Source organism: Lepidothrix coronata, unplaced genomic scaffold (genome assembly GCF_001604755.1).
Source record: "Lepidothrix coronata isolate B3197 unplaced genomic scaffold, Lepidothrix_coronata-1.0 Scaffold93, whole genome shotgun sequence".
Classification (NCBI taxonomy): domain Eukaryota; kingdom Metazoa; phylum Chordata; class Aves; order Passeriformes; family Pipridae; genus Lepidothrix; species Lepidothrix coronata.
The window spans coordinates 1,016,524-1,030,595 of NW_016690273.1; the positions used below are offsets into that span (position 1 = coordinate 1,016,524).

General features: G+C 36.0%; 1 protein-coding gene across 3 annotated transcripts in view; it reads left to right on the forward strand.

Annotated features, from left to right (window-relative positions):
- CADM2 (cell adhesion molecule 2) overlaps positions 1 to 14,072 on the forward strand; it is a 609,843-nt gene that overhangs the window by 502,583 nt on the left and 93,188 nt on the right. For all 3 annotated transcript variants that reach the window (XM_017821926.1, XM_017821928.1, XM_017821927.1), the window contains one exon: positions 12,114 to 12,204. In XM_017821926.1, the coding sequence (XP_017677415.1) occupies positions 12,114 to 12,204 (91 nt within the window). The remainder of the gene's footprint in view (positions 1 to 12,113; positions 12,205 to 14,072) is intronic.

The window sequence follows — 14,072 nt, forward strand, 5'->3', positions numbered from 1 at the left end:
GCAACAAATGAAACATAAAGGATAGTTACTGTAAACAGTAAGGAATGATATCTGTGAACATGAAAGTTCACTGCCACAATTTGCATGTTTAAATGAGATCAATTAGGTTAATGATGGATGAAAATAAGAAATCCATGATTTAAATGCAAAGTAATTCAAAAACTTGTAAGTCCATTTACTGCCAAACTTTCATCTTTCAAAGGGGATATCGAGTTCAAAGGGTTAATGTACAATCCTGACCTTTGCCATTTGGAGGTTTATATTCAAATATGGTTTACAAGTGAAATATAATCTAATATAATTTATTTCTTGGTAAAATCTTTTGTAGAAAATCCACAGTGGCTTGACTGTTCTGCACAGAAACTTTAAAATCTGTTTTGGGCAGATTATTCATATGCTTGTTGTCTGATTAAGAGAGGGCTCAAGAAGGTTTCAAAGGAAGTTTGGAAAGGAAGGTTTAATAATATTAAAAGTAGGACATTCAGGAAATAAAACATAAAATCCCATTTCAGAGGAGTAAGCCTTCAGGCATGGAAAAGACACAACCTGTGGTAAAAGGACTGAAAAGACAGAGGGCATGGCTATGCTGGGAAGTGGAGCACAGAGAGGTGGATATAATGTGAGTATATTAGATGATCTATGTTAGACATATATAGTGGAAAGTTGAATTTCAATTTATAGAAAAACTAGAAAATAAGGATTTAAATATACTCATCATAACTACTTTGTATCAGGTAGCACTAATAAGACAATAAAGATCGAATGACAGTCCAGTGTCTGAGAAGTTCCACATCGGGCCCCAACTGGTGCAGGAATTTTTCAGGTACCTGACTCAGATCCATGAAGCTCCATGCTGCCTTCAAAAATATAGTTAAGATACCTAGCCTAGACTTGGTGTAATTTCAAATAAGATCCTTTTAGAAGGAGACTGAAAATTACAGAATCTGTAATAGTTCACACCCCATATTACCACTCTGGTCACCTTGACCCTAATGACAGATGGACAGACCTGTTTCAGGCCTTCTCTACAGAACATTTTTGGGGGCTGTGTATTTCCAAAACTGAAGACTGTCAAGCAGGTGAGACAGTTTGGAGGAAAACATGTAGAGATCATTTGCAGAACCTCACAAGGAAGAGAAGCTTGACCTTCATGAGTGTGTAAAATTTTCATGCCCTGATGCTACTGCTTAGTTATTTTTATACAGACTAAACTTTCATAGTGTCCACTATCTGATATGAATGTCAGAGAAAGGCTTGAAGGGGTATTTGGGAATGCTGAGCATCCAGAGCTCTTATTTACTCCTTCAACAGTTTTGGATGTGCTACAGTTCTTAAGTCATATTCAAGATAATTTAAGTCAGACATAACAGAACAGTGAAGGCCTTAAGCAAAAGAATCTGAGGATTTCAGGAGATGAAATTATATTGAAAGGTCATGCTCTGTCTCAAAGTTAGGCATTTCTTTATAATGTCTGTGTTTTAGGCAGAAGGCTTTTCTTTGTCTTTTTTTTTTCTTTACTCCTCTTAGGTGACATGGCAAACATGAGATAAAATACAAATAAGTCAGACAAAGCACAGTGTAGGGCAACAGAGATGTTAAATGGAACAGATTGTTTAGCCTGAATAAGTGGTGTGACATAATTAAACAAGATGTGAAAGTTGTAAAACTAAGCTTTGTCTCTTGCATTCACCGAGGAAAACAGAATTGATTTACCAAAGAAAATATTATTTCTGTCATATCGTTCATGTTTGCATGGGACTTAATGGATAATTAAGAGACCAATGACCCATTCTTCAAGAGCATGTAAAGGGGAGTAGCTGTTGTCTGGTGCTATGTTCCTGAGGGGGCACACATTTAGAACTGTGGAGACAGTGCCCCTCTGTCTACCACTTAATTCAACAGGGTCTAATGATGTGTCCAACACTGGGCTCACATTTATCTCTGCCTCTTTTAAGATCAAGCACAAAGTAGGTGAGAATGATCAATGGACACATTACGTGACAAAGGAAGGGTAAGGTCACAACACATTTGAAAGGGAGCGGAGAGGAATGTGGAGCTTTGGTAGTGAACCTCCATCTTCTCTTTCACCCTCCCAAAACCCCAAGCCACACATTTTACTTACTTTTGGTTTTTTACTATCAGATTTTACTTACTTTTTTTTGTTTTAATACTTGTGGTGAAGGAGACTGGTATGACCGACAGGTGAGATGCTGAAACAAGTACCATGAATATTTTTAACAGAGTACCAGATAATCGGCGCTCACAGAATTAGTAACCTGAATGGTTTCCTGCAAGATTGGTGCTTGAATTCAGGCACTCGTGTGTTATGAGTGTCAGGAGGGAATATTTCACTGATCAATCTTTCTATTCCCCCGCACTGGCATCTGCCTTGTTGTTTTGCATCCAGGAGAGTGGTTTTTAGGTCCTCTGGTACAAACTGTTACCACTTTTTATTTCAACGAACATAGTTTTAAAATAAATTAAACCAGATGAAACTAAGGATGACATAATAGTCATCAAAGAATCTCAGAAAACAAAGGGACCATATGCTGTTTCTGAACCCTCTTGACTGTAAAGCAGTTTTTAAATATATACACAATACTGAGTTTTTCTGTCATCCATTTAAGTAATGTGTTATTCCTTCTATTCTGAAGCAGAGCATCAAACTTACTCTATCTCTCAGGGTACTTTGATGAAGTTTGCCAATGCAGACTTGCTTCACAAGCAAGTCTTTTGCTTATTCAAACCAAGAGGGCACAGACAGAAGCCGTGCTACTTGTCATTTACAAAGTAAGCTGAATTTTGGGGAGTGCTGACTCACAGCTGTAGGATGCATACAGCTGGTAAGTGTAAAAGCTATTAAAAATGGTGAGCACTTCCACAGAGCTGATTACAGTACTCCTCTCTCTTCTTTCAGATCTCATTTGGTATATCCAATCTGATGTTTCTTTTTCTGCACATTAGAGTGTTTTGTCCTTGGAATTTACTTTTAAAGTCTTTTTTTTTTTTCCTTCAGGAGCATGTGGCATATGCTTCTAAGTCTGCTTACTTAGATTTTTTAGAAATATGAATAAAATTATGTAGGAATACAGAATTTTCAAGGAGTTTTGTAATTGCTATCCATATATGAAAATTATGATCTTCTCGTGGTTTCTGAAGAAAAAAATAAGTACCAATGTCCTATGCTTACTCCAGTGCTAATTAATTTGGAAAGTAGATACATCATCATTTTCAGAGATATCTGCTTATTTTATCTTTGCATCTGGAAATGATGGAAAGGTTCCAAGGAAATAAGAGTGAGAAAAACCACGATGAAAAATATAGAAGGCTCTGACATAAATAAATTTTAAAAATATTCACTTTGGAAAAAAAAAACAGACAAAAATGGGTAGAAAATAAATGAATAGTCTCTCAGGAAATACTTTTAAAATCTTATCATCTGGCAGTCATTCATTACCAGGAAGCAATAATCTTTTATTATCAGACCGTTAGAGTTTTATAACATTTTTTAAAATGATAGCACCAGAACTGTTGTTGTTCACTGCCACAATAAAATATCTGAGAAATTTATGGAAGCTTTTCAATATTCAGAAGGTTTGTGGTCGTAAAATACAACTATGAAGTAAAGACATGCTGTTGGTAGCTCATAATTTAGCTAAACCTGTAAGAAGAAAAATGTGTTGTAACGAATCAGTTATAGTAATTTAGACTCTGGTACAAAGAGGAAATGGTGGTTAGTGTGCAAAAAAAAAAAAAAAAAAGATTAAACAACAAGGTAAATAAATTAATTTAAATAAATCTGAGTATTATAGATCCAGGCAGGAGATGCTGCTGTACAAGGTTAAATAATTACGTCAGATCTCAGAGTAGTCTGGGAAAATCAGTGGACAATGGTAGGAATGTGGGGCTTAATATTTTCCTTTTGGTGAGACAGGAAAATTTTGAATTTTCCTGGGCAATGGCAATTGCTGGCTACATAGACAGCATGAAACAATAACCCTCAGTGACAGAAAGGTAGCTGTTTGTCTTTGGAGGTATTATGTGCTATTATGATCTATTGCTCTTGGGGCTCTTGTTAGAAATAATGCAGCAGGTTGATGGCAAGAGAAGAGCGCAGTGAGCCTCTCCAACCAACCAAAGCAGAATTTCATATATTGCAACAAAGCAAAACCTGCTTGCTGAGAAGATGAGAATCCTCCTGTTATTCCTAGAAATCCCAACAAAATTTCCTCTAAGGAGAAAGAGAAATCTAATTCCAGTGCCTTTGTCAAATAGTCTGGCAACCATAACATGATTGTTATATTATAGGTAGGGCCTATGTATTTTATTTGGGCTGCCTGGAGCTCATCTGAGTGGTTTCCAAACTGGCAGGTAGTTAATAAGACCTGTGCTGCTTAGGGTCCATGAAAGTAAAACCTGGCATCCATGGGAAGCTCACTGACCACAGTGGGAAGAACTGCTCTGTCACACGAGCAGAGCTCTTTTCCTGGATGGATCCACTGGCATATTTCATACTTTGGATCCAATGCTCAGTGAGGTTATTAAAACAAAGCCTTTTCTCACTAGCGGTGCTTTCAAGGCTTTTGAAGTCATTGTGCGTGGAAGAAAATTTCTAGTGACACAAAAGGGAATTAAAAACATCTAGTCATCATCCTGAAAGATTAAATGAGAAAGCAGTATCAATGCTTTTAGGAGGAGGAATTTTAAGTAACATTTGTAGCATATCCTTATGTTTTGTGAGCACTTGCATCCTCTGACAAACACAGCAAGTGCTCTATTTGCCCCTCCCTGTGTCTTTCCTGTGTCTTTCTTATTACTGGTAACATAATTTGCACTCAAACAATAAGTCCAGCAAGGATGGCAGGTTTCATTACAACAAACTCAGCTTCCTGCTGCAGCTGGAGAGATGTTCATAGCATAAACTACAGGGAGAGAATCACCTTCAAAGGAAAAACACGTCAGAATCAAAGTATTCCGGTGGAGGCCTGGGGTCAAATGATGTTAATGAGATGTTTTCAATTATTTAGAACACAATTAAGGACGGGATTGTGTTTGCCCTGGGTTTGAAATAGGCACCTGGCAATGTGTCTGCAGGGAAACTAATCAGATAGGAGGGCCTTGTTCTGGGGGTTTGACATGTTTGGTGTAACACATTGTGCAGAGGTGTATGTTTTTGTTCACAACAGGCTAGAATTTCACCAGCTGTGCCTCCTTTTCTTTCTACCATTTTCACAAGGGTTAGACCTTCTGGTGCTAGTTTGGACTTGGAAGACTAAGTAGGGAATTGGGGGGGGGGAGAAGAAAGTACAGAATCCCTCATGTTTTAAGAAAGAGAGATTTAGACAGCATGTATCACACTAACGTGTGCCATGCATAGAGGAAAGAACCTGACCAATGGATTCTTCTTTTTGAACCCCAAAGGCTCAGAAACCAAACTAAGTCAAGAGTTTAATCTTTCTCTGTACACCTTGTATATATTGAACCTTATGTGTTACTGTCACTAAGTGGGACATTTTTTTCTGTGCTAGGTCTTTTGATATCCTACAGAGCAGAAAAAAAATGCATTCTCTGATGTAGGAAAAACAGTGGAAGCCAAAAGAAATGTGATTTCTGCCTGACACCGTCACCCACTTCCTCAAAATTGTGTGAACCAACCTGCTCAAAACTAAAAGTTGAGACCAATACTACTTCATGTACCGATTGTTACTTAAACAGTAAATGACTTTATTTTAATATTTATTTTTTTCACTGCTTTGATCATGACAAAACCATGGTAGCCATGTACAAAGAGAAGATCCAAACATTTGGCAAAATCACTGTACAGCATGCAAACCCATAAATGGATAATACTACAGGAGATTTTAATTGGAAAGTTATAGAACCCACATCTTCTGTGTTGCCATTTTACTTTGAGAAGCAGGAGTTACAGACCACATACAATAAACACATTTAAAAACCAAAAGACTTGAAGGGGCACTGCACTTCTTATGAAATAATAATGTGGAAATATAAATACCCTAGCTGAATATATATTTGTTACCACTTTGAGCAAGGTCTTCTTAAATATGGGTTGGTGTTAGTAAAATATCTAATATCTGCTTCTAGCACTGTGGTTATATTTAATGATTTTATTAAAAAGAAAAGTTTAAACATTAAAAATGTTGCCATCTTTGACAAGTAAGGATACTCCGAGGCCATAAGCTCAAAGGCCTTTGAAAACAAATTTCAGTAAGTGTTTTGCATGTAAAACCCAAGAGTGGATGTACCAATTACACCTGATGCTAAGCATTGACACATTCCTAGGAAATGTGTGGGGAATATTAAATTTTTATGAATTTTTCTTTTTTGTGGATTTCATAATTGGCTTTAGAAACCTTTTTCTACATGTAAGATGAAGGGTATATTCCATGTTATGTTGGCACTGAATGTAAATAGGGAAAATTTGAACAGGACTGAGTTACTTATAGAATTCTAATTCATTATGTGGATTGGGTTAAGAATGTCCTAATACCTAGGTTTTTTATAGTGTGTCAGAATATCCTACTTTTTCCAAACTAGGACATAGGAAAAAAAAAAAGCTTTTCCAGATTCAAAGGAAAATCTTAGTTCAAAATCTGACTGGAAGGGAGGCCTTAGAATACCTGATAGAGCTTTGCTATTGCATGGCAGGTCAGCACACAAGCCCTTGCACTCTTTGAGTCAGACCAAACCCTGGATGCACAAACTCTGAAGGGTTGAATCTTCTAATCTCTGAATTACTGTAAAATAAGTATTTTGCTGGGTCTGAACTGCTCAGTGTCATTACTTCAGTACTCAGTGGAGTAAGTTACCTCTTTTTCTCATAAATTCTCATAAATTAGAGCATGGGCTCTAATAACTAATCTTGGCGGACTGATTACCATTTCCCATAAAAATCAAATTGCCTGTAAATGAGGGAGTGTAGAAATGGCTTCTTAAGACTTGGGATTAGAGAGGGCCTCTAAAATGCAGAGTGCTGAAGTACAGGACCCTTCTTCAGGGATTAATAACACTATCTCTGTAAATGAAAAAAAAGAAGGTGTCCTTGTTCTGTTCTGCTTTCTGGAACTTTAGCCACACTGGAAGATATTTGGGGTGCTGAGTTCAAATTTCATAGTAAGCTATTGCATTTATTTCTTAAAAAAAATCCTGTAATTCAGCAGAAAACTTGAAAATTAGGAGCCCTGACCTGGATCCCTAGATCTGATACAATACTCCTTTGAAAGTCTCTGCAGAGGAGAACCTCTAAGATTTCTGTTAATCCTCCTTAGCCAGTGAAGACTAAGATTTGAACAACATATTTACCCTTTAACAAAAAGTGCAGAGAAGTTGAGTGGCAGCTAAACAAATATATATCTCAAAATTATCTGGACAAAAGACTGATGCATGTATCTTTGGATAGGGGCATTTCCAGCACTCTTTGAATTATAATGACTGTAAGATCAGAAATATTTCTTCTCTTGAACAGTCTGCTACTTCCAATAGTCATTTCTCAAAAGTCTCCATGAAATGTATGTACTCCACCCACCCTATCATCTGCCCAGGAAAAGGGTGGTCTAATTTTATGTTTCTAGAATTGTAATTACATTAACTGAAGACAGTTGCATTAGGGAGGGATTATTTGATTAAAAAAGGCATGATGCTATGATGACATCATCATGATGTTGCCCCTTTGTTTCATAAAATGTTTTTTCTTCTAGGTACTAGTAATTCCTACACACCTTTTGCTGATTAATGTCCTAGGATGTCCTTAATGTCCTAGGATGTCTTTAATGTCCTAGGATGTCCTTAATGTCCTAGGATGCGTAAGGGTTATACTTTGATTTAGTTACTCAGCCAGCTCCATGGAAAGGTATCCACAGAAGCTCTGGTAATCCAGCATGCTGAGGACTGGCAGGACAAAGGACTTCTAAAGATAAATAAGAAAAATAAGCCAAATTACTTTTTTACTATCTTATTACTAAGAAGAAACTATTAGAGATTAATTTTCTGATTCCGTTGGTGAACTGTTTTATGATCTTAAGCAAATTTGTTTGTTTTAAGAATTCAGTTTTCCATTTTTACCCTGTGGTTGTCAAGGGTTTACACGTACAGTATAACATAACTTATCATGTGGGAATCTTCGAGTAACTTTCATTTGATTACTTCATATAAGGAAATTTATGTGAAGAAATGTATATGAAGAAATTTAATCCTGCATAGAACCTTATAAAGCCTTGGTGACAAAATATAAATACATACTGAAATCTTTTTTTACTTCAAGTAAAGTAAAAACAGTAAGTGCATTTTGAAAACAGAGACATAAACCTTTAAGCATTGAAGATATCTGATTAACAGCAAAGGTCTAGTGACTGATAAGAACTGCCTTTATTTTGAAATAACTTCAAAGAGATTAAATTAATGAGTAAAGCAGTTCCACAAGGTGTGAACATTGCCATTAGTTATTGCTAAAAGTACAACAGAAATCATGTGTTAAAGTGTTTAACTTCTTCATGTATCAGATAACATTCATTACCAGTGTAAACTGGCATCAATTTTCCACGTGCATTTACTGATTTTGTGTGTTGCTGAAGATGATATAGCCTGATCAAAAATAGATAAATCTTCCCAAACTTTTGAAATGGCTTCCCTGCTCTTGTGCAATGAGATGTACCCAAATCCTAGAAAGATGGATGAAGTAGGATCACTCAGTGGAATTTTTGCCTTTGGATATTTTACACCCCCAACTCCATGCCATAGCTCTTATCTGTAGCAACTCCTAAGCTGGCATTTCCAGGAAAAAAAAGGCAGATTCTGTGCGCACAGAGTGTGGAAGATGTCTTTTTGTGTGTGTAGAGGCGTGTTTGAGTCTCCATTCCGATTGCCAATCCATTGCAGCTCACAAGTACCTCGTTACTCAAGCTAAAGTCTGGAGGGCCAAACAGCTCTCACTGTTGGAGACACAGGTAAAAAATAAATGGGATTTACCATGAAGGCTTGTTATGTTGCATTCATAGACAACTGTGGGGTTTTTTATAAAATTGCATTTTCCCAGAGCTTATTCTTTTTGGAATATTTATCTCCTCCATAATGTCCTTAGAACTCAGGATAAGGACATATTTGTAGGTATTGTAAAAAAACTGTGGTCACCAATCCCTTGTTCGTAAGAATTCTGCTTTGAATACTGATCTACAGTATTTTATTACCATGAAATTACTGGGCCAAATCCTCAAAGAAGATGCAAATTATTAAAATGTGGGTAAGTTTGACTAATGTAAATCGGTATACTTTCACTAACTATAGAGGAGGAGGAGCAAAAGATCTGACCCACAATAAAACCCTTGACACTATTCCTTTAGTTTTGGTTGTAAAAGTAGAGGGTTTTTTGGACATACCTACATTACTTATAATAAGCTGATGAGAAAACTGAAAATAAATCAACCTCTTACTCTATTACAGTTCTTGATTTTCTTTCTTTAGGTTGTTTTCTAGTGTTGATGTTTGGTGAAGATCTGGTGATGCTCCAGTTGTTATGATTAATACTTGTAACTGTGACAGGTTAAAGCTCAGAGTATTGATAGAGTACATTTATACTTTTCAAATTCTACTAAAATGAACAGTCCTAGCAGGAGGTAGCATTTTTTGTGTTCTGGAAAAATACCAGTCAGCAGGGGTTTATCAACTCTGTTAAAACAACATATTTAGGTTAGTTTTGATTTAATTATTCTAAAGATTTCTTCTCATTTAAAATATTTATGTGAATGTGAAAGTAGAGGACAAGTTTATATTAAAAGTTTTCCCTTTTTAAGCGTGTACTTTAATTCTGGAGAGAAATCAAGCATGGCATGAAAATAAAATGGAAACAGTAACACTGAGAATAAAACACCCAAAATAGGATATCTAGCTTTTGAAAAAAAAAACCATTAATAAAATGCAAAAGTTGTCAATTGTTAGCTTCCCTGAAAACTATATATTGAATTAAACCTTGTGTTTCCTGTTTTAGCGAAACAAGTAGTTACTGTTTAAGTCAATTAGTAAGGAAAACCTCTAGGGAATATGTATTCCTACACTACTTTGTTGTTCATTAGAGAATGAAACATAAATATAAATATAACCTTTCTTAGTCTCTGTTAGCAAGCTCTGTTTAGAAGTGCAAGGAGAACACAGAGCTGTCTGGCCCATTAAAGTAGAAATGGGAACTTCAAGGTGGGGGAAACAGCACTGCATTGATCCATTAAACAAATGAAAGCTTAATTGTCTGAAGTCCCCTCTTTTTTTTCATGTGGGTCATTTACAGTATTGCATAAAATGCTGATAATTTCTTAAATATTTAAGGCAGTAGTTGTAGCTCGATGGGCCTTTATTTTCTTTCTTCACCTGTGGCTGTCATGATTATTTCCGTCAAAGTTTATCTCTTTTTCATATTTCTCTGGAAACCTCTTTATCTCGTTGCATTAGTTGTCTCCCTCCCTCTGTTAAATTCTTCATGTATTCCTCTCTGATACTAATTTGCTCCTCTGGTTCAATGTATAGTCAAGAGAGTAATTTATTCATCTTCAACAGCACCACTGAAATCACAGACGTACTTGATGCCCTGATTTATTAAGGCACTTGAGGTCAGTGCCTTAAGCATGTGCTAAAAATGAAGCAAATGCCAGCATGACCTCCAAAGGATTAGCCACCTGCATAATGGCTTGCAGGGTCCTTAAAAATATGAACTTGGGGAACAGATTTGCTACTGGTGTAAGGTTAGTGCAGCTGTACTGGCAAGCTAAATGATGCTGACAATACTTTCAGTGCAATTATAACGAGTCCACACTACCCTTTTTTCTGTCTTATGCCATGCTGATACATGCCAAAAAATAAAAATCAGAAGTTGGAAAATTTTTTCTCATTGTTTTAATTGTTTAATTGTTCATTCGCCACTTGGTGCTCAACAGGACTATTGGCATCTCAGTAAAGAACTATATTGTTACAGCACATCTTTTTTTTTTTTTGCCATTTGATTTTTGTGGAGTCATTTTGTCACGCTCCTTCACATTTGCTTAATAACAGGACATCTGTCATGTCACTGCTAACAAAAACAGCAATTGCAAATTGGATGAGACAAAACTTAGATACCCTAGATTTGCAGGTTAAAGTGGTTTGTATTAGGAAAATATGGATAAAAAAAAAATTTGTGGAAATTCGGAAACTGGGAATTTTTCTCACTTTTTTTTACTTCTTCCTAAGGAAAAAAAATGTGTTGTATAGTGATGTTCCTTTCTTTTTGATCTTTTTTGTTCTTTATAATAGGTGTCCCTTAAACTCCTGTGTTGACTATGAGAGTATATCCTTTCAAGCCAGCTGGCAAAATTTTTTACAAGTTAAATATCTACCTCAATCGCTTTATTCTACATGAATTCACCGTAGCTTTATTGTGTATCTTTTTGCAATTAAAACTATAAAACCAATCCCATCCTATAGAACAGATTGCAGACTTTTCTCTGGTGCTTTATGCAGATTTTTGAAACACTCTCTTTGCAAATTCTATTTAAAAAATGTTCTGGTTTAGTGGCAGCATTATTGCATTTCAGAAATAATATCCTGTAAAATGTCTGTAACAAGGTATTTTATCTGAAAGCCCATTGTAGCTTTCTTATTATGAGTTTCAAGGTTCTGCAACAATAAGAGGGTTCTTATTCAAATGTATACTATTGCATTCATTCCTCTAATAGCAGCATTCCATCATATCAACCTGAAAATAGACAAACAATTGCACAGGGTACTTGTTATTCGTCCTCAATATATTTTATTTCGTTGTTAGATATCAGACTTTGGAATAGTCATATGGAGTATTTGCATTAAACACAGGAATAAAAAAGTTATTTCCTCTGAGTATACATATGCTTTCTATCTGTATTTCCTAGGGATATAAAAAGTTACTGGTTTAGTCACACTGGTCATTTTTATTACCTTCCTGAAGACAATGGAAATTGCACAAGGCTCCATATGAAACTGTCTCCGAGTGTAAATTAAATCTATGGTTTAGTCTGTTGTAAATAGAGAAGAATGTACTCTTAGATAATAAATATTTTTTGTGTATATCAACAAGTTGTCTATTTTTTTCTTCCTAGATACACCTTTAGTTAAAATCATTTCTTCCAATTCATGGCCTGAAGAAGGACAAACTATAATTTTGACTTGTGAATCCAAAGGAAAACCAGTGTAAGTGATTTAACAAGTAATATGTTTTTTTGTTATTTTACTTATTCTGCTGTGACTGCAATCCTCAACTGCAGAAGTCTTCTGGTTTTGTCTCATCCTGAGGTGTAAAGTAATCTCTGGTATAGAAAACCCCTTGAAGCCTGTCTTCATTAAGTGTCTATAGAGGATTGGTCTTTTACTTTGTCATCTATTTTAGTTTTTTGGGAAGAATTCCAGCTGTGAGATACTTTTTTTTTTTTTTCTGGTCAGGTATATCAACCTGAAAGGAGTGCAGGCTTAATCAGTCACTGTTTACATCATTGAACTGATGATAGAAGAGAAAATGTCTCATGAAAATCTTCCTGCATCAGCTGGCCTCAGAGAAAATATTTTAAACTTGCTGGATGCTTTGGCTGTCATTTACAGGGGAATTTGAAGTTTAATGATATGTGCAAGTTGACCACCTGTTTCTGCCAGAATTTGGAAAGATGTAGCCTGCTTTAAGAATATAAATTGTTTTACTTGAAAATTAACATCTCTGCCATAAATATCTTCAAAGACAGATCTTCAAAGACTAGCCCTTGTACAGAATCTACTATTTAAATAGACTTCACTCTGGAAAACTGTATCTTCTCAGAAGAGCTGTTATATAGTTACTCATAAATTTGCATAAATAATTTAATTGCTTAATATCAAGTTAATATGCACCAAGTTTCTTAAATATTGACCTTCTGCTCAAAAGATCAATATATAGTGGGGTGATGATACACAGCTTTAGAAAGGTCTTGAAAATGGTAATGCAGTAATACTTTGGGTCTAGAAAAGGTGCAAATTGCATGACAAAAATCATGTCACTTATGGCTGAATTTCTCCCTGGTGTAAATTTAGTGACTTTATGGAATTGCTTTACATAGGAGCTTGAAGTCAGATTTAGGTCAAATCAAGCATTTAAGTCCAAAATTTCTACTTTGAAAAGCTCTTCTGCGTTATGTCTGGCATCATTTGAACTCCACAGGTACATTTCTTTTTTTATATTGTATGCCTGCATCATTTTAAAGCAACTCCTCCATCTAGATCTTGACTGGGCTGAGCAACTCAGCATCTAGATCAGGCTTCTACCCTGCTTGAGACCAAAACACTGGCTTAGTCTTACATGATTAGTCCAGTGAGTCTCAAATGATGCTCAATGTACTTGGTTTTCTGCTTACCTATGCAGTTCTGACGTAGTGTGTGTTTCTGAGATGGACACCTCTGCAGGTAACACAAAAATCAGTTGTGAAACACCTACTGCTTTTATAAGAAGCTTGAAGGAGAAGGAATTATCCATTTACCTAATACACTTTGAGCATTCCCCTAGGTAACACGAGGTACAGAGTCTGCTTCCCCAGTATTTTCAAAATCAGCAGAAGATGTGCAAGTGCTTAATTTTAGGAAAGAGGTCAGCTCTGATTGCCCTGAGGGCACTGTTGGCTAGGTGATACTTAGGATTTTTCCTGTCTCAGTGTTTTCCTCTTGACTTAACAGGTGACAACTACATGAAGGTCCTCTCTTTGGCTTATAGACTTCAGGCATTCTAGCCCCAGGTGTTTGATTTTCACTATTCATCTAGCACTCCCTGTAGGGAAAAAGATTAGAAGTAAGGCAGTCATTATGTATTTTTATATTTTTAATTACCTGTTGTTTGTTGTTGGGAGGGGCAGTTTGGCCCTTGAAACTCAGAGTCTGTTTAAATAATGAAGTTTGAAGGCTATGGGTTCATTTCTTCTTTCTGTTCTTTTTTTTTAGTTTTGTGAGACAGACAGATAGAGTCAACCTGTATGTAATTGGTACGTTGGGAGGAAGGAGGAATGTGTGTATAATAGCAACTGGGGGTTCTAGTCCTCCAGTGA